The sequence below is a fragment of the Cricetulus griseus genome, chromosome 2 (genome assembly GCF_003668045.3).
Source record: "Cricetulus griseus strain 17A/GY chromosome 2, alternate assembly CriGri-PICRH-1.0, whole genome shotgun sequence".
Lineage (NCBI taxonomy): Eukaryota > Metazoa > Chordata > Mammalia > Rodentia > Cricetidae > Cricetulus > Cricetulus griseus.
In genome coordinates this window covers 151,429,925-151,450,221 of record NC_048595.1, presented here as the reverse complement: position 1 = coordinate 151,450,221, position 20,297 = coordinate 151,429,925, and the positions used below count along the sequence as shown (strand labels likewise).

The window sequence follows — 20,297 nt, the reverse complement described above, 5'->3', positions numbered from 1 at the left end:
GTCCAGCCCTCTGGGACCACCCCCCTCAGGCAAGGGGCAGAGCCAGTTCTCCTAGTTCCACACAAAGCATGGTTTTAAACATACACACACCTGCCTCTTGGTTTTGAGAACTTGAAGGGTAACTCAGACAGATACCTGTGAGAGGTTAAGCATTAATACATAAAACAAAAAGAAAATGCAAATAATACACCTGATTTCTTTCCTTTTTTGTTTACCATTTATATGGAGAAAAAAAGAAAAGAATCCTATGTAAAACAGTATCTCAGGACAACAGATAAGTTATAGAAAATGGACAGGTTTTAGAGCCCAGATGGTTGAGAGAGAGGGCAGATTGAGAGCATTGCATGCCTGTGGTTTCTTTGCAGGAGTGGAAGAAGTCAAAAAAAACAAATCCCACATGAGCCTGTAAACCTTTCAGGATGCCCTTGTTAAAGGTCAGTCTTCCAGCCCTCTACCTGACTGCCACAGCACACCGCATTGTGGCAATACTCTTACCATTAATTAGGCATCTTGGAGTCAGGTTATGGTGACCTTTAGTATTCTCTTAGTATTGTGAAGCTGTGAATGTCTGCCTTCAAAAGTTATGAGGGGCAGATTTCTCTGAGAGATACTTCTGTCTAAGAAATGAGGTTAACTGGAAGCAATGAGTTGTACAGCAGCCATGTCTGTCATATCTAGGCTGTGAACAGTCCCATAAAGCAACAACCACAGCAACAAAGATTTTCAATAATCAAACAGTACTCTGTTGCTAATTTGACCACAGAGCGTTATCTTAAGGAGGCACTCACTGTAACTGAAAATTTTGTGAATGTATTTCAAATATTTGCATATTAAATATTTAAGTTGTTGATAATAAGCCAAATGTCCTACCTAAAGCATTATATGTAGTTTAGTTACAGGATATGCACTCATCAGACTCATATTTTAACATACTGTTTTCTAACTAGGCTCCAATTCATTTGCACATATTTTCTCTGCATCATCTCTCTCTTGTTTCTCTTGTGTGCACTTGTTTTTCAGTACACAATGGCCTCGATTTTCCTTCTCTTTTGGATGGCCACCACCACATAGAGCCTGAATGTCCGGCTGTTTTCTGAGGACGGAAAGAAGACTCCGGGCTTGTCTGTTTGGGGGGAAGTCTTGTAGGAGAAGCATCGAATGGGCTACGGATTCAGCACGCTCTCACGTGAATGGGACCAGTTTCTGTTCTTCCCAAACCTCAGAGCTTAAGCGCTTGGGAAGGAGCTTTGGCCAAGATGACACATTTGCAGGCTGGGCTCAGTCCAGACACGATAGAGAAAGCTCGCCTGGAACTGAATGAAAACCCGGATGTTTTACATCAGGACATTCAACAGGTCAGAGACATGATCATCACCAGGCCAGACATTGGGTTTTTACGTACAGATGATGCCTTCATCCTGCGTTTCCTTCGAGCCAGGAAGTTTCACCAAGCCGATGCCTTCAGACTCCTGGCCCAGTACTTTCAGTACCGCCAACTAAACCTGGACATGTTCAAAAACTTCAAGGCAGACGATCCTGGCATTAAGAGAGCTTTGATTGATGGGTTCCCTGGAGTGCTGGAAAACCGTGACCACTACGGCAGGAAGATTCTCCTGCTCTTTGCTGCCAATTGGGATCAGAGTAGGTAAATGTAGATAGTGTCTTTACTTGGCTTTGTGTTGACATAGCATCATCACTGCATGCGGGGGTGGGGTGGGGGTTGTATGGCCTCATAGGTCAAAATTAATTGCACATGAGGTCAAAGGAGGTTTTAAGACCCAGGTGTGATGCTACCCCAAGACAAGTCCACAAGAGAATCATAGCCAGAGTTGTACTGGACTTTGGAAGTAAGTGTTCCGTTCATCAAACTGGGACATTTATTTTAATAAATTCAAAGCTGATATTCTGGAAGATCCATATATTCTCTTTAGTTACTATATTTAGTGACAACAGTACAAGCATTCACTGGATTGGTTTCCAAACATAAAATAATTTTGTGGATGCTCTCTGTGACTTTAAAATCCTCTTCTTCTGGGTGCCAGATTTTCAACCCAAATGTACTTCCTTCTAGAGCTATCCACAGGCAAGCCATACCACCCTCCTCTGTATACATGTGCATCCCTCTATCCAGTCCCTCATACCAAAATATGGAATCATCTTTGCTTTCCTCCTAATATCTGATTTCTTCCCAAATTCCATCCCACCCCCATTTTTCTTTCATAAAACATTCACTGCCTTTATTACAATTGTCTAAGTTCTTTAGGTTCGCATTATTCTATGAAAAACAATTGTAGTAGAAATGTAAGATGCTCAGTAGATAATCTTTTTTGGTGCTTACCACATTTTTACTAGGTATTTGTATGACCCATTGGAATGATAAATGTTATTGCCATTTTCTGTACTTCACATTTGATGGCACAGAAATTTGAAAAGTTAAGGACCTGGATTCAATGTCACACAAATAGTGAAACCAGAATGGAAATTGAATCTTGGTCATGTGACTTGAGAGCCTGAAGTCTTAGCCCAGCTAAGTAATATCACTGTGAGTTTATGAGACCAGGGAGGATAGTGCCATTCATGAGTTCATCTCTTAGCCAGGCAGCACAATAAACAGTCAATGTGAAATAGGGGGAAAGTAAAGGAACTGATCTCTAAAGCCTCAGCTGTGGGTGGAGCCTTCACAGCATCATGGATGAAAATTTTATGTCAATGGGAAAACACAGGCTTAACTGAAAATATTTATCAAAAATGTTTCCAATGCTATTTAAAGGAAAGTCCACCTTTCCATCACTTTACGCCACTGCTTCTTCTAAGAGTGACAGTAGCGCAGGAGGTCTTCACCATCATTGACTATTTCCTGGTTGGTAAATCAAGGCAGAACCGCCTGACTTCGGAAAAGTACACACATGTTTCAAGACAATCAGCCTAGACTTTAGTCAGTTCTGCACCTTGAACAATAATAGTGGAGGGGAATCAATACCATGTTTGTCAAGTTCATGCTGCCGTTAATGGTGAGTCTTGCTTTACTTAGCTCCATTGATGAGAAACACGGCTGGAATTTTACATTCATTCATCTGCATCATTCAATCAACTTAGGACAATGGTGAGAACATGTGGAGTTCATCAGTGAACATCCATGTGCAGTCCATGGTCCATAAATGGTGCAGCATAGAAACAGCTAGCCCCCATCCACTACTCAATAACTCCTCCGGGGCACATGAATCATAGACACAGTATCTAAACTGAAGGGAACAGTCCTACTCCCAAGAATGGGCTTGGAAACCGAAAGGTTTTGATGATTCTGGGGAATAATCATGTTGACATCACTGTGCTAAATAGTTAGTTTTCTGGGACTTCCGTTTGCTAGGACAGACTGTGCTCTGAGCTCCACTAGGCTGTGATGTTCACATAAAGAAAGGAACCACAGTAAAATGTTTTATTTCATTTAAGATTTGGTCTGTATATATCCCCAGATACGTTGTGAAGAAATAAGAGGTAACAAATCTCTGAGGAAATAATGAAAATGTTTATGATTATTATAACCTTGGACAAGTTACTTCCTTCTCTGTTCCTTGATTTCCTCATGTGTAAAATAAGCTTCTGGCTCTAATGACTCATGAATGAGATGCCCACTCAGCCTCATCAGATGGATGAGAAGGGACTCTCAAAATAACTTTATAGGCTCCCCATTCTCTCAACTTAAAAAGAAAACAATCTCTCTCTTCTCCTGTTTCTCATAGCTCCATGCCCTAATTTTCTTCTAACTATACAATTTTATCTAAACCACTTTTCTTTTCACAAAATGATATTGGTGAGTCTATACACTTGACATGAAATTAGATTCGAGCAAACCAGTTTGAATGTGGATATGATCATTTCATTGGGTGGTTATGTGACCTTAGACAAGCAGCTCCTCTGAGACTGGTTGCTCTCCTGGAAGAAAGAGAAAGAGTGATGTCTTTATGTGAAGTGGGACAGAGCAGTGTCATGCTGAAGTTCGTTGCTTGGCATACAAAAAACATTCAATAGACACTGAGTTCTTGTGTTATCACTAGTGTTTAAAAAAAAATCTGACTTCAAAAGTAATGGGAGACAGATGGCAAATAATTTAGAACTGGATCCAGGAGGACAATATTTCAAAACTGGAGTGGGATTATGCATGCTACTCACCCTCCCACTTGTCTAAAGCTCCTGCTAGCTTCCCCCAGATACTTGTCATACAGATCCTGCCCAGATGAGGTCCAAAAGGCCAGGGAAATTCTCACAGCTTTGCAAAATGATTGCTTCTCTCTGGGGGCTTAGATGATCAGATAGTGACTTGAATGTCTCATGTGAAAGGTTTACTGAGATTCAGGTTATTATTAATATTTATTTAAATGATGTACATATCATCCATCTTGACCTGATACATGTAGAAATGTGATGGGCTGGGAGCAGGTCACAGCAAAGGCATGACAGCAATAGAGCGACCAGAAGTCAAGCTGGTCTTACCCAGAGGTGAAGGCTCTAACAGCAGAAATCTGTCTGGCTTCTTTGTTTTCTGAGGCTGCCAGGCTGGGCTGCATGAGTTAAATACCTAAGTCCCATGTGCTCTTCATAAAGTGAACATGGCCAGTCCTTCTAGAGCTGGCAGAATTGTTATTTCAGTGTACCAGCTTGATGTGCAGTGGGGACACAAAGAGACACTCTTAATCAATAATTCCTTTGATCTCTCTCACCTAATCTCATACCCAGCATTGGGAAGAATTTGACCCCTTAGGGTCCCTATGGAAAATCTATTCTTGCTTTTTTTTCTGAGCTGCAGATTTGGATCCGAGCCTTTGCTGTCAGAACCCTTCCCTTTGGTGCTGCAAAGGGAAGACAAGCAGAGAGGCACATTAGTATTTACCCCTGGATTTCACCCAGTCCAAAACAAAAGTTAACCTTGGGTCCCATCGTTTTACTTCTCAAAGCCTCAATTTCTCAGGTGGAAACTGGGGAAAACCTCCCAGATGGCTGCAAAGACCAACCCAATTCTGGGAGTGCCTAAGAAGCAGAGGAGATTAAATGACAAACCCTGAAGCCAGGTGGCCACCTTAAATTCCATCTGCCTCCTGATTAGTCCCGCCCCTTAGCACTTAGTTGAAATTCTAACACCCAGTATCTCACCTGGAAAGCAGGGGTGTGACCACAGGTTTATGTAGGATGATGTTCTTAAAAGAATATGGTCCTGCCTCAACTGGATATACCATGCTTTGTTGACTCCCAGGGGAGGGATTACCCTTGCTGAATAGAAATGGAAGAGGAGTGGATGTGGTGGGGTAGAAAGGAGGTGAGGAGATTGGGAGGAGAGGAGGGAGGGAAAACTGTGATTAGTGTGTAAAAGAAATTTTAACATTTTAATTTAAAAGATTGTCTCACCCCAAAAAACAAAACAAAACCAAACAAACAAAAACACCATGGTCAGATGGTTTTAGCACAGATTTTTACCAGACTTTGGAAGAAGAGTTAACCACAATACTTCTCAAATTATTCACCAAATTAGAAAATTGGGAGCATTACCCAATTATTTCTGAGTCCAGCTACCATGATATCTAAGCTACATAAAGACCCAACAAAGAAAAAGTGGAGACAAATCTCCCTTATGAACATGAATAAAATTCTCTCAAAAATACTTGGAAACTGAATCCAAGAATATCTCAAAAAGATCATCCACCATGATCAAGTAGGCTTCTTGCCAGGAATGCAAGAATGTTTCAACATACATAAATCAACAAATGTAATCCACCAAGTAATTAAACTAAAACACAAAAACCACATGATCATCTCATTAACTAAAGAAAAGTCCTTTGACAATATCCAACACCTGTTCTTGACAAAAGTCCTGGAGATATTAGGGATACAATGGACAAATCTCAACATAATAAAGGCAATTATAACAAGTCCATAGCCAGTATCAACTTAAATGAAGAAAAGCACATTTTCACTAACATCAAGAATAACACAGGGACATCCAATCTCCCCATACCTAATTTATATAATACTTGAAATCATTTGTTTGTTTGTTTGTTTGTTTGTTTGTTTTTTGAGACAGGATTTCTCTGTGTAGCTTTAGAGCTTGTCCTGGAACTCACTCTGTAGACCAGGCTGTCCTCAAAATCACAGAGATCTCCTGCCTTTGCCTCCTGAGTGCTGGGATTACAGACATGTACTACCACCACCTGGCAATACTTAAATTCTTAGTAAAAGTCTTAATGAAAAAAAAAAGAATAAATAAGTCAAAACAAGTAAATCACTGGAATACCTGATCAAAAGATACTTTCTAAAAGCAGAAACCTTTGATTAAATTATCAGCTTTTTCTAGATAGAAAACTGCAAAAATCCTAAATATTTACTCTAAAGGCAGTTTGGGCTGGAATGCTCTGAGAAGATACTTAGTTTAAAGGCCTCGTCTTATTGTTGATAATATTCTTAGGTCACAAGAAAACAATTAGGGGACTCCAGGTAACACAGGTCAGTCTACATATTTACTCTAAAGGCAGTTTGGGCTGGAATGCTCTGAGAAGATACTTAGTTTAAAGGCCTCTTCTTATTGTTGATAATATTCTTAGGTCACAAGAAAACAATTAGGGGACTCCAGGTAACACAGGTCAGTCCTATAGCACATAGGATTACTGCAACTCAGAACTTGTGGAGATATAAGGAACATTCTTCTGTCAGTATTGCCACTCACAGCTGAAGGCTCAGAAATCAGCAAGAAGGTTGAAAACTGGCTTGAAACATTGTTTCTTCTGGGCATATGAGGTGCTAAAAGAAACTGTTAAATGTGGATAATTCACGAAGGAGGCTGTTGAGTAGCTTGATTAATGCCTCCAAAACGGGGATAACAAGAAGGGCAAACATCCAACAGGCTGCTTCACCCTGCAACATGGGATAAGAGAAAAGGTCTAGACTGCAGATTAGCAAGATAGAGGCATGGCTTGGGACACAGAGCTGGGGCAAAGCTGAAGAAGTAGAGCAAACATTTAACAAGGTACCAAAAAACCATACTCTAATGGAATGTTTTAGAAACTCACACTTAAGATTAAAATGTATAATTAATAAAAACCAACCTTTCAAAAGGCTGTACAAGCACTTTTTTGTCCTGGTTCGAGTCAGCATGGCTCTGCTTTGGCAAGCCAGGTATCTCAGGGAAAGAGCCTTCTTTGAGTTGGATCCTGTTATTTCAGGTCCAGTCCATACTACAACACACACAGATACAGCTGCAAGTACCTTATATTTCCCAAATATTTCCATGGATGTTTTCTCACTTATTGCTGAGAACTTTTGGGGAGACAAAGCATCACTAAATTGCAGATGGCATAGAAAAGGTTTGGGAGGAGATGGTGCTGTCTTCTTCAGGGAACAACTTGACTCACCCATAGGGAAGATGAAGCTCACGGCTTCTGTGTCAAGTTAATTCCAAAGACACTTGGAGTCACTTGCTCATCCTTGGCATTGTTAGATGTCTCAAAATACCATTGGAGCTTCTGCAAGATGCTCTCTCTTCTCTCTCTCTCTCTCTCTCTCTCTCTCTCTCTCTCTCTCTCTCTGTGTGTGTGTGTGTGTGTATGTGTGTGTGTCTTTCTCTCTCTCTCTCACACACACAGAGGGAGTGAGAGAGAGAGACAGAGAGAGACAGAGACAGAGAGAGAGAGAGAGAGAGAGAGAGAGAGAGAGAGAGAGAGAAGTGAAGCACAAAACATGACAGTTGAGGTCCGAGAGGAGTGATTCTCAAAAGTTCCAGTGGATATATGGTAGGGCTGCTTGGTTGTTAGTGCAGGATCATGTTGATCACTGAAATGTTTAGTGTTCCCTTTCTCAGACATTGCAAAAGCAAAAAGAAGCCTGCATTTCCAAAGCCATCAAGGAAACTGGATAAAGATTTTGTAGAAGCATCTGTTATCCATTTTGTAGTAATCAGTTTTCTTATGACAAGACATCTGAGGTAATCCATTTATAAAGAAAGGTTTGTTTGGTCTCAGACTTTCTGAGGTTTCAGTTTATACCTGGCCTGATGGCGGAAGATGGAAGCTGCTTACTTCATGACAGACTAAAAGCAGAAAGAGAGTGAAGAGGAGTTTGGGGACAAATATGCATTTCAGTGCCATACTCCATTGGCTTTCTTCCCCCACCAGGCCCTGTCTCTCGGCCTATTATGTGTGAATCTGTGAGTCAGTCCATTCACAATGGCTCCTCCTCCATTTCCCAGTGTTTTCATATCATTATCCCTTGGTACTTGTGGAGGACCAGTTTGAGAACTTTCCATGGATGTTGAAATCCACACATGCTCAAGTACCTTTCATAAAATGGCATACTATTTGCAATACAACTTATACACACATCCTTCTAAACACTTTAAATCATCTCTTATAATAAAATACCATAGGCATTATGTTATTAATTATTATACTTCATTAGGGAACAATGATTAGAAGTCAGTATGTGTTCAGTAGTGACACAGTTCCCCCTGCAAATGTTTTCTATCTCTGGTTAATTGGGTCTGCAGATGCAGAACACACAGATACAGAAGTTCAATGCCACATTATTTCTGAAAATTTGCAAGGATCTGTGATATATACATAGGTATTCCAACACAGAAGGGAGTCTTCCCCAGGCTGAAAGTGAAGGCTATGTCCTCCTAGAATGTTCTATGCATAATTTCATTCCTTTCCAAACTTAGGGTTTCAACTCATTGGCAACAAAAAATCTGAATCACTGCTGTTGTATAAGTGACTAAGTAGCCAAGGGATCCAAATTCAAAGTTTTAATCACACCCCTCCACTCTCTATCAGATGAGGGACACTAAGTGACTCATTGAGAACAATGAAGATATTCTTGAAGCATCCCCATGGAGTGTAGCCAGGGACGACCGTGAGGTATAGGATGATGCACAGGGACTTGAGATGACTCAGAATGACCAGAGTGAATAACCTTTTCAGTCCCCATTGTGAGTGGGAAGATACAAAATTTGGGGGAAACTCGTGAGTTCAGTCTGAGTAAATGGAAAGGATATGTGATATTAACAATCTCTCTCTCTCTCTCTCTCTCTCTCTCTCTCTCTCTCTCTCTCTGTGTGTGTGTGTGTGTGTGGTCAGCACTGGGGTCTTCCAGGATCACTCTGCAAGGTCTCTCATGCTGCCTGTAGCTTATTCATTCAATTAGGTTGGCTTTCCAATGAGCTCCAAGGATCCGAGTGTCTCTTACTCTCCAGTGCTGGGATTATGAATTTGTGTTACTCTGCCTGGCTTTTATCTGAGTTTTGGGTGTCTGAACTCAGGCTCTTACACTCGAGTAGCATGCACTTTACTGACTGAACATCTGTACACTCATTAAACTTGGTATTCTTTGGTGTGATAAGTAAGAATGCATTCCCCATGCATTCTATAACAGCCAGCATTGCTTCAGTAGTCTGGCCTTTTGTGTTTTCTGAAGGTCCCTGTGTTCCTGCCCTAGTTCACAGTATCTCCCAGGCATCCCCTCTAGGTATGGCAGGATAGGAAGGTGAAGGTTACAAGAGTGTAACCTTTCCTTCAGGCATCTCAAGGTGAGGAAACATTTCCATGTAATGTAGAAAGCCACTTGGATCTGTCTGTGCTTAGAGATGGTTGCCTTCCAACTAAATATGGTTTCTTTAAAGGTATTCAGTTGTCCCTTGACACTGCAGTAATTAATCTGATGAATTTTCTAGAGATGGTAGCTCCTTCAAACTTCACTGGTCATTGCTGACCTGCAATGACTCTCCATAGCTGATGTAGAAAAAGCTCCAAGTTCAGAGGGTGCAAGGTAGCTGAAGTGGTCCTAGGGGATGAGTTTTAAGTCAGTTCTTTCTTTTGATTGAAATCCTGAGACCACATGTTGGCTGGACCTCTTAAAACTATAAATAAGCTAGCTGGTTGAAGTTCTCCTTTAGCTATTACAGGAACATTCAAGAGCCTTTACATCTGGCATGGGTTCTGTGCCTTGTTCAGTTTGATTGTCTTGAGTGGTAAATAAAAGTTGTGTAATGAAAAGGGAGCAAATTCTCATTTATACATGCTGAATACTTGTGAAAAAAGAAAAGAAGGAGGTGGGACCAGGAAATATGCTAGACATCTCACTAGAGTCAAGTGAACCCTGTTCTCCAAATCCCAAAGGGAGATCCAGCAAAATGTGTAGCCCCCTCTTCTTTATACAGTAGTACCACTGAATCCATATGTAATCAGTTTTCCACTCTCAGGAGTCTGAAGATGAGCTGGAGAGTGAGTGTGATCAAAACACAAAATCAAACAATACTGCTTGTTTATTAAGCACTTAATGTATGCTACAAAGAAATGCTCTTAGGTAAGCACTGATAATATCCACTTAGCAGATGATGAAATTAAGGCTCAAAGAGGTTAGATCACCTATCTGAGGTCACTGAGTAGCAAACTGCTAACATGGGCAAGAATTTGAGCCCCAACTCTTTAGGTACAATACTACACCATGCAGCTCAGCACTGGAACCTATCTGCCCATCTCGAGGCTAAGTCAGATGTTCAGGAGTTTGTGGGGAAGCATTGCCAGTTACTTGGTGTAGAAGGCCAAGTTCACTGTGGGTGATGTCATCCTTAGGGCTGTGTGGCTGAGCTGTGTCTTCTATGTCTGTCTCAAAAGACATAGAAGACCTTATAGTCCACAATGAAAATCCTCCCTCACATTCTATTCTAATCCCAGAGAAACCTGCAAGACCACAGGTTTCAAAATCCTTATGCAATGTGCTAGACTTTCTGTTGCTGTGACATTCATCATGAACAAAAGCAGCCTGGGAGGAATGGGTTTCCTTACATTACTGGTTATAGTTCATCATTGAAAAAAGAAAAGGTAGGAACTCAAGCTGTGATAGCAGCAGAAGCAGAAACCATGGAGAACGTTGCTTATTGCATTGCTCTTCATGACTTGCTCAGCTATTTTTCTTATACAGTTCAGCCACACAGCCCTAAGGATGACATCACCCACAGTGAACTAGGCCTTCTACACCAATTAGCAATTAAGAAAAATGCTTACAGACATGGTCACAGTTCAATCTGATATGCACAGTTCTTCAGTTTATAGTCCCTCTACGCAGGTATGTCAACTTGACCACCAAATCTAGCCATCAAATCCAATCTCTCAATTATTACTCCACAAAGTCAACTATGACGACAACAAATAAAACAACTTTTGTTTTCAAAAATTCGTTGTCCAGCAAAGGAAATTTGACATTGCTTGAAATTTATTGCTAAGAATGACCCCAATCTGAACCAACAATAAGGGCCATGTTTACCTACCCATTCCATTTTTAAAGGATTAAGTGTTCCTGTGTAGATTCTCACTTGGTATCAGGATCTCAACTCTGTGGCTTGCCAGCCTGTAGCCTCAAAAAGTCAATGACTTTGTGTTCAGTGTCCTTATTTGGTAACACAGCATGTGCTCAATAGAGCCATCAGGGTGAGATAAGGTACAACAGGAAGGTTTCCCACACAGGGAGGCATTTTGATATCCTTTCATTGTTACAGTTCTCTTACTTTGACCTAACCCAGAGTCTCAAGAGCCCAAAACAAAATTTCCCATTCAATTGAATTTTTTTTAAATTTATTTATTAGTTCCAGTTAGGGAACAAGCTTGTTTCACATGTTAGTCCCTTCTCCCTCTCCCTCCCCCCACTCCATCCCTCCTCCCCCACCCCCAGCCTACTCCCCACCCCATCCACCCACTACTCCCCAGGCAAGGCAGGGCCCTCAACGGGGGCTCTGCAGAGTCCACCAAATCCTCCTGTGCTGGTCCTGGGCCCTTCCCCATGTGCCCAGGGCCAGAGTGTAACCCTTCACATGGGATGGGCTCTCCAAGTCCCTTCTTGCACCAGGGAAAAATACTAATCCACCACCAGAGGCTCCCTGGAGTGCAGAGGCCTCCTTATTGACATCCATGTTCAGGTGTCTGGATCAGTCTTGTACTGGCCCCCGACAGCATCTGGGGTCGATGTGCTCTCTCTTGTTCAGGCCAACAGTTCCTGTGGGTGTCTGCAACCTGGTACAGACCCCTTCGCTCTTCATTCCTCCCTCTCTTCAACTAAATCCCCAATTTCAGCTCAGTGTATATCTGTGGATGTCTGTCTCTGCTTTCATCAGCCACAGGATGAGGGCTCTAGGATGGCATAAAGAGAAGTCATCAATCTCATTTTAGGGGAAGGACTTTTAGGTTATCCTCTCCACCATTGCCTGGATTGATAGATCGTGTTATCCTTGTAGGTCTCTGGAGATCTCTCTGGTTCCAGATCTCTTCTCTGACCTATAGTGGCTCCCTCTGATATGGTATCTCTCATCCTGCTCTCTCTCAATTGAAAATTTTGTAAAAGACAAAAAAATCATTTATATAGCTACTGATTAATGAAGGGATGAAATTAGAAGGGCTCATAGTATGCCTTCACTACAGCTTCTTTAACGTAGTTTGTTATGTGAGTTGACCAAATAATGCGTTGTCTCTTTCAAGTTCCTTCCTACACAAGTACTTGCTGTCAGACACAACCCATCACTTTCCCTGCAACTAGAGGTCAAGTGCTTCCCTGAATTCTGCTAACTGCCAACATCTCCTTGCCTGGTAGAAGCCATATCTTGTGTAAGCTAATGGATGGGAGAGCCATAGGTCTGATTTTGGAGATATTACAGTGGTGCATGTCTTCCTAAGCAAATGGCTACTTCCCAGGAAGATATATGTGTCACATGGCAATCACTATTTCAAAGGCACATGGATTTGAACTTAAGGACTTGTAAGGACTCAGTGAACAAAGTTTGATTGACAGAGCATCTTTCCATGACACAAATTCTCATCTTGTAAATAAAATACTCTCTGGGTGTGGGTAGAAATTCAAGGCCAAAATAATAATGTCTTCCTTTTCCAGGCAGGTTCTGGTTAAGGCAACCTGGAGTAAGCTTGGTGTCAATTCCCCCATTTGAAATGGTGCAGCCTTCTGAACCATACTTTCAACCCTGTCTTCCTTTGCTTTCTGATAGTGTTGTTGATAAAAAAAAAAAAAAAAAAAAAAAAAAAAAAAAAAAAAAAAAAAAAAAAACAAGACTAAAAGCAACTTAGGTAGGGAAGGGTTTATTTGGCTTATACTTCCTAATCATAGTCCTTCATAAAAGGAAGCACTGGAAAGAACCTGGAAGAAGGAATGGAAGCAGAAGCCCTAGAGAAACACTGCTTGCTGTTAGCTCTCTATGGCTTGCTCAGCCTGCTTTACACCAGGATCCCCTGACCAGGGAGGGCACTGCTCACAATGGGCTGAGAACTTCCACATGCATCATCAGTCAAGAAAAATGTTGCACAGGTTTGCCTATAGGCCAATTTGATTGGGGTCCTTTTTGTCAATTTCCCAGGTGATCTTAACTTATGTGAAACAGAGAAAAATCTAACCAGCACAAGAACTTAAATATTTTTAATTTTTTAATTTGTATTTGTTTGTGTGTATATGTAAATGTGTATACTATAGTGTGTGTGTGCGCGTGTGCGTGTGCGTGTGCGTGTGTGTGTGTGTGTGCGTGTGTGTGTGTGTGTGTGTGTGTGTGTGTGTGTGTGTGTGTAGATCAGAGAACAACTTGTGGGAATCAGCTTTTCCTACCGTATGGGTTCTGGGGGGTCAAGCTTAGCAACAAAAGTCTTTACCAACTGAGCCATCTTGCTGATTCCTGTGTTAGCACTTTAAAAGTTCAGTGTCACTAAAAGAGCACATAGAAAAGCTTTGCTCACCACAGTGTTCTGCATTACTGGGTATTTTCCAGTAGGTGTACAAGGCACTCAAATGCACACGTTATTCACTATTCCTGTATTGAAGCTCTCCAAATTTTCAAGAACCCTAGACAGCATTTTCTGACCACTTTATGAGAAGGACAGTGTAGAGCAGAAGAAACCCTGTGGCACATGCCCAGACTTACCACCCCTTACCAAAGCACTGAGCATCATCAATACCCAGCCAGCAGCCCTCCTGCCCTTTAAATATGGTTCCCAGATAACCCTCCTCAACGGTGATATATAGAACCTTAAGCATCTGCTGGAGATGATGAAGTGGCTGTGCTTAGCTGAGGCTGTAAATCAAGCTCAGAAGCCATTTATTGTGAGTGTACTATAAAGCAGCAGAAGTTATTGCTGCTATCCTGCAAAATGTAACATTGGACAAGAAAATAAAGAGAGGCTAAATTTTGCTGGGCGGGTTTTAACCTGATGTGTTCTGCTTCCTTTGACCATTCTCTTGCTGCTTCTTATCATTCTCTTTGCCCCTGTCTCTTCCTGATCACTAGTATTCCATGCTGAGTGCATTAAGCCATAATTTAAAATATGCTTCTCCTTCAAATAACAACCAGTATCATTCTGGGTGGAGGGCATTAACATCAGTAATTGCTCTGGGCATGTAAGTTCCTGTGTCCTGTTGTTTTAGCCAATCCTCATGACAATGTCTGCAGGACCTACTCTCACCTCCATTCTATCTGTTACTTTTTCTTTTATTGGGAATTGATTTTTTTCTATACAATATATCCTGATTATGTTTTCTCCTCCATCCCCTCCCATCTGGATCCACCTCCCCTTTCCTGTCTCTCATTATAAAACAAACGGGCTTCTAAGGGATAATAATAAAAAATAATATAGCAAGATAAAGTAAAAAGTAACCACTTCAGAATAGGAGAAAACAAACAAAGGTAAGGGAAAGAGCCCAAGAGAAGGCACAAGAGACATGTAGGTGCAGAGACCCATACATTTGCAACTCAGGAATCCCATTAAAAACACCAACTGGAAGTCATAGTATATACCCAAAGGACCTGGAAGGTAAAAAGATAAAAAGTAAAAGTAAAATAAAAATGAGATAAAATTAAGGAAAAGTCATGACACAACACTATGAGACAAGGCACCTCTAAAGATGCCATATTTTCTGTTGGCCATCTAATACTGGGCATGCAGTATACCCGTAAGAGTGGTTTGTTTCACCAGTGAGAGCCTCTAGGAGAAAACTAAATTTTCACTTGCAAGTGGTTATCGGTTGGGAATTGCTGGGTTAGGGATGGGGGCAGGTGTCTACTTCTCCTTTCAGCTCTAGGATCTCATATGTTGCAAGCTGGTTGAAGGCTTGTGCATGTTGCTTTACTCTCTACAATTTCATATATTCATCCATCTTGTAGATTTAGAAGGCCTTGTTTCTTTGGTATCCTCCATCCCCTCTCGGTCGTACATTCTTTATGTCTCCTCTTTTACAGGTTTTACCAAGCCATGAGGGGAGAGATTTGATAGAGATATACTGTTTAGGGATAAGTGTTCCAGGGTCTCTCATAATCTACATAATGTCTACCAGTAGGTCTCTGTATTTGTTCCCATCTGCTGCAGGAGGAAGCTTCCTGATGATGGCTGAACAAGAAAGACACTGATCTATGAATATAGCAGAATGTCATTAGGATAATTTTGTTTCGATATTCTTTTAGTGAAACAGTAGTATTTAATTGTAACCTAGGTCCCTTGGCTATTTTATCTCCCAAGAAGTGTCAGGTATGGGTTCTGTCTCATGGAATGGGCCTTAAGTCAAATTGGTTAGCTAACTAATACCTAATAAGTATGGAAAGAATGGACAGCTTTTCCTTATTCCTGATTTTAGCGGAATCTCTTTGAGTTTCTTTACATTTAAATTGATGTGGGTTGTGGGCTTGCTGTAAATTGCCTTAATTAAATCCCTTGTGTCCCTAACCATTCCAGGACTTTTATCAGGAAAAAGGAGCTAGATTTTGTCAGTGTCCTTTTCTACATCTAATGAGATGATTATGTGGGTTTTTTCCTTTCAATTTGTTTGTATGAAAAATTACATTTATCACTTTATGTTGAACCATCCCTAAGTTTCTGAGATGAAGCTTACTTGATCATGGTGGATGGTCTTTTTTGATGTGTTCTTGAATTTGGTTTGCAAGTATTTTATTGAGAATCTTTGCATCTGTGCTCATAAGGGATATTCTCTTTGTTTGTTGGTTCTTTGTATGGTTTAGTTATCAGGGTAACTGTGGCCTTGTAAAACAACTGGGCAATGTTCCCTTTTGTTTCAATTTTGTGGAATAACTCTTCTTTGACAGTTTGGTAGAATTCTGCATTAAAACCATCTGGTCCTGGAATTTTACTGGTTGGGAATTTTTAATGATTGCTTCTATTTCACTAAAGGTTATAGGTGTGTATAAGTGCTTAATTTGTGCAGTATGTATCAAAAATTATCCATTTATTTTAAATTTACCAGCTTGGTATGGTACATGTTTTTAAAGGATGCTGTTATGATTCTCTGGATTTCCACAGTGTCTGTCATAAAGCTCCCTTTTTATTTCTAATTTTGTTTATTTGGATAGTCTCTCAACCACTTAGTGAATTTGGATAAGGATTTATCAATGTTATTGATTTTTCCCAAGGTTTGTTTCATTAATTATTTGTATTGTTTTTGTTTGTTTTTATTAATTTCAACCCTGAATTTGATTATTTCTTGCCATCAACTTCATTTGCGTGTGATTTCCTCTTTTTTGTTCTAGAGCATTCAGGTGTGCTGTGAAGTTGCTAGTATAAGATCTCTCCTTTATTATGTAAGCACTTAGTGCTACAAACTTGCCTCTTTGAAGTGCCTTCATCATGTCTAATAAGTTTGGGTATGATATGTATTTGTTTTAATTCAATTCTTGAAGGTCTTCTCATTCAGTAAAGAGTTGTTGCATTTCCATGTGTTTATAAGCTTTCTGTTGTATCTGTTGTTGTTGTTGATATCCAGCTTTAATCTGTGGTGGCCAGATAGGATATATTTTCTTGAATCTGATGAGGCTTGTTTTTTTATGGGCTTCTAGTGTGTGATCACCTTGTAAAAAGTTCCATGAGGTGTTGAGATGAAGGTATATTCTTTTGTGTTTGGAATGAAATGTTCTACATATATAGGTCCCACTTGGTTTATAATGTCAGTTATCTCCAACATTTCTCTATTTAGTTTTTGTCTGAATGACCTGTCTGCTGGCCAGAGATGGGTATTGAAGTCTCCAACTATTCAGTGTGTGAGAGTCAATATGTTACTTAAGCTGTAGTAGTGTTTCCTTTACAAAGCTGGGTGCAGAAATGTTGAGAACTGCTATAACCTCTTGGTTGATATTTCCTTCAATGAGTATGTAATGTCCTTTCCTATTTCATCTGATTACTCTTGGCTTAAAGTCTATTTTGTCAAATATTAATAAAGCTACACCAGCATGCTTCTTTGGCCCATTCCTCAGAATCTTTTTCCATCCTTTTACCCTGAAGTGATGTCTATATTTGATGTTAAATGTGTTTCTTGCATGCAACAAGAGGAAGGATGGATACCCTTTTTGCATCTAATCTGGTAGTCTGTATCTTTCTATTTGGGAATTGAGACTATTGGTGGTGAGAGATATCAATGTACACTGTTTGTTGATTCCTGTTATTTTGTTTTGGTGTGTGTTCCCTCTTTTGATTTGCTGTTCCAAGATTATTTATTCATTATGTTTTTTGGGTGTGTGTGGTTAGCCTCTTTAGATTGGAGTTTTTCTTCTAGAATCTTCTGTAGGGTTTTGTAGATAGATGTTGCTCAAATTGGGTTTTATAAGGGAATGTCTTATTTTTTCATCTATTGTGACTGTAAGTTTTTCTGGCATCTGTGGTATCTTGGAGTTTTTATACCATCTGTCCAGCCCCCTGTGGCCTATAAGTTTCCACTGATTACTAGTGTTATCCTACTAGGTCTACTTTTACATGTTATTTGGTCTATTTCTCTTGAAGCTTTTATTATTTCTTTTTTCTGTATGTCTAGTTTTTGATTATGATTTGCAAAAGGGACTTTCTTTTCTGGTCCAGTTTATTTGATGTTCTGTAAGCTTCTTGTACCCTAATAGGAATCTCCTTCTTTAGGTTGGGAATTTTTCTTCTATGATTTTGTTCAACAATATTTTCTGTTCCTTTGCCCTGTGTGTCTTCTCCTTCTATTTTTTATTATTATTAGATTTGGTCTTCTAATAGTGTTCCAGATTTCCTGGACGTTTTGTGCTAGGAGTGTTTTTATTTTGTTTTGCTTGTTTGTTTTTAAATTTAACATTTTCTATGACTCATGTATCCATTTTTTCCATCATATGTTCAATGCCTGAGATTCTTTCTTCTATATCATATATTCTGCTGGTGAGACTTGCCTCTGAGGTTCCTGTTTGAGTTCCTAATTTTTCTTATTTCCAGATTTTCCTGAATTTGGTGTTCCTTTATTGATTCTATTTGCACTTTCAGATCTCAACCTGTTTTATTAATTTCCTTCTACTCTTTGTTTGTGTTTTCAAAGGTTTCTTTATGAGGTTTATTCTCTTTAAAGACCTCTATGATATCCACAAAGGCTATTTTAAGATCTTTGTTTTATGCTTTAGCTATGCTGCCATTCTCAGAGCCTGCTGTAGTAGGGTTGCTGGACTCTAGTGGAGACATATTGTCCTGGTTTTTATTGATTGTATTTTTACCCTGGCATATAAACATCTGAGTTTGGGGAAATTGCAATTCCAGGTGCTGATATCTGGTCTTGTCTTTGTCGGGTGGATGTTTTGTTCCTTGGTTTCTGTTGCCCTCTCTGGTTCTTAGGAGAGTGGGGTGGCTATGTGATGTCTGATAAGAAATTCTTTTGGGATTTTGCTTTGTGTGGCTACTGGGCAGGGAAAAATGTGTTTCTAGGTACTGGGAGCTGAGAAGTAAAATTGCAGATGTGCCGGGGAGAGGCTGAGGGTGTCCATAGGAGGGAGGAAAGCAGGATGTTCTACAGGCTTCTGTTTAGTCACCTGGGAATGGAAACAGAGACTGAGGAGAGGCCACAGTAGAAGGTCTGATACAGAGCTGGGAATGAGACTGGGGGATTGGATTTGGAGGAGAGGGAGAAGAGAAGATCTTCAATTATCCTACCTGCTTCCTGACCAGAGTCCCCTGCTGGAGTTGGGACTGTGATAAAGGGATGAATTGGAGGGAGGAAGATTGGAGGGGAAGATTTGTGTGATCCACTAGAGATGGGAGGGGCAAGCCGGGGTCTTTTCCACTTTGGGGGATAAGATTTGTGGATTGGTTTCGAGGAGAGGAGAGAGATGTGAAGATTTACAGTCAGCCTACCTACCTGCTTCACTTGCTGGAGTCGGTTATCTCCATTTTAAATAAAGTATTTGGTCTGGAACAAATCACAATTTTGGTTGGCACTTTGGTCTTGATCTCTCTTTCCCTTTCCCCTTCATTTGCTCTCCTAAGTTTGGGGCCTGCTGTGAGAGAATGGGCCACCTTATCTACAATTGCTCCCTAATACAGTTGGCTCAGCCTCTCTGCTTTTCGTGTTGCCTTATATCATCTGGCCTCACTTTCCCTATCTAAAGGGCATATTCCACCTGGGGTCAAAGAATCTTCCTCCCCATCTCTCCTGTCTCCTTCCTTTAACTCTTCCCATCTTTGCTGGTGTAGTTTCTCCTCTTTAGCCTTCATTCCTGTGAAGAGGGTGTGGGCCTTATAGAAGTAGAGAAGAAACACATCACCCTGTTGCGTACCTGGAGGCCAAAGAGATCTTTCCCTAGGAATTATCTAGCTTGAAGGAAATTCCCCTCCTTGGTGAAGGAGGGGAATACATAGGAGGCCTGCTGCAGACAAAACTGCCCTGGATACAACGATCCTTGGGGACAGAGGTTGCCAATAGGGGGAACCTATATTGGTTCCATGGACATAGTGGACCAAGAGCAGTGAGACTAGGAGCTAGTCTGAGGCCAGGACCATGAAATCTGGTTTTATGCCAAGGATGCATCAACTTCCTTTCAAGTCCTATATCTTCAGCCAGAAGCTTTGTACCACAACCATCTTCACTGTGCACCCTCTCAAGGCAGGGCTCTGTGTGGCACCTCCTTGGTATCCGTGGCTACTGAGCAGGTCCCAGAAGCATCATGTTGGCCTCCTGACTTTATGGGAGAGTAATTGGAAGAAATGGGAAGTCCGGATGAGCCAGCACGCTCTAGGCTCTTCCCAATAACATCATTACTAAGGAAATTGGATTATGAGCGATTGGATTTGAGAATGAAGGAGAATGAGTGTAGGATGCTCGTGCAGATTCCTAGGCTAGTGATCCTCTGAAAAACCCAGTGGACACAGATAGTATTTTAGGCACCACAACAGGACAAGGGCAGGCCCAGGGAGTGGGTGGAGCTCAGGATGGAGAGGATTGTGGACTGTGTGGCTCCAGCTTAGTTGCCTCGACGAATAATATGGTTGTGGCAGGAC

The 20,297-nt window shown here is 40.8% G+C and overlaps 1 protein-coding gene across 1 annotated transcript in view; it reads left to right on the top strand.

Moving 5' to 3' along the window:
* Positions 1-1,190: 1,190 nt before the first annotated feature.
* LOC113833774 (clavesin-1) overlaps positions 1,191-20,297 on the top strand; it is a 196,655-nt gene continuing 177,548 nt past the window's right edge. The window contains exon 1 of the mRNA XM_035440024.1: positions 1,191-1,645. Coding sequence (XP_035295915.1) covers positions 1,191-1,645 — 455 coding nt within the window. The remainder of the gene's footprint in view (positions 1,646-20,297) is intronic.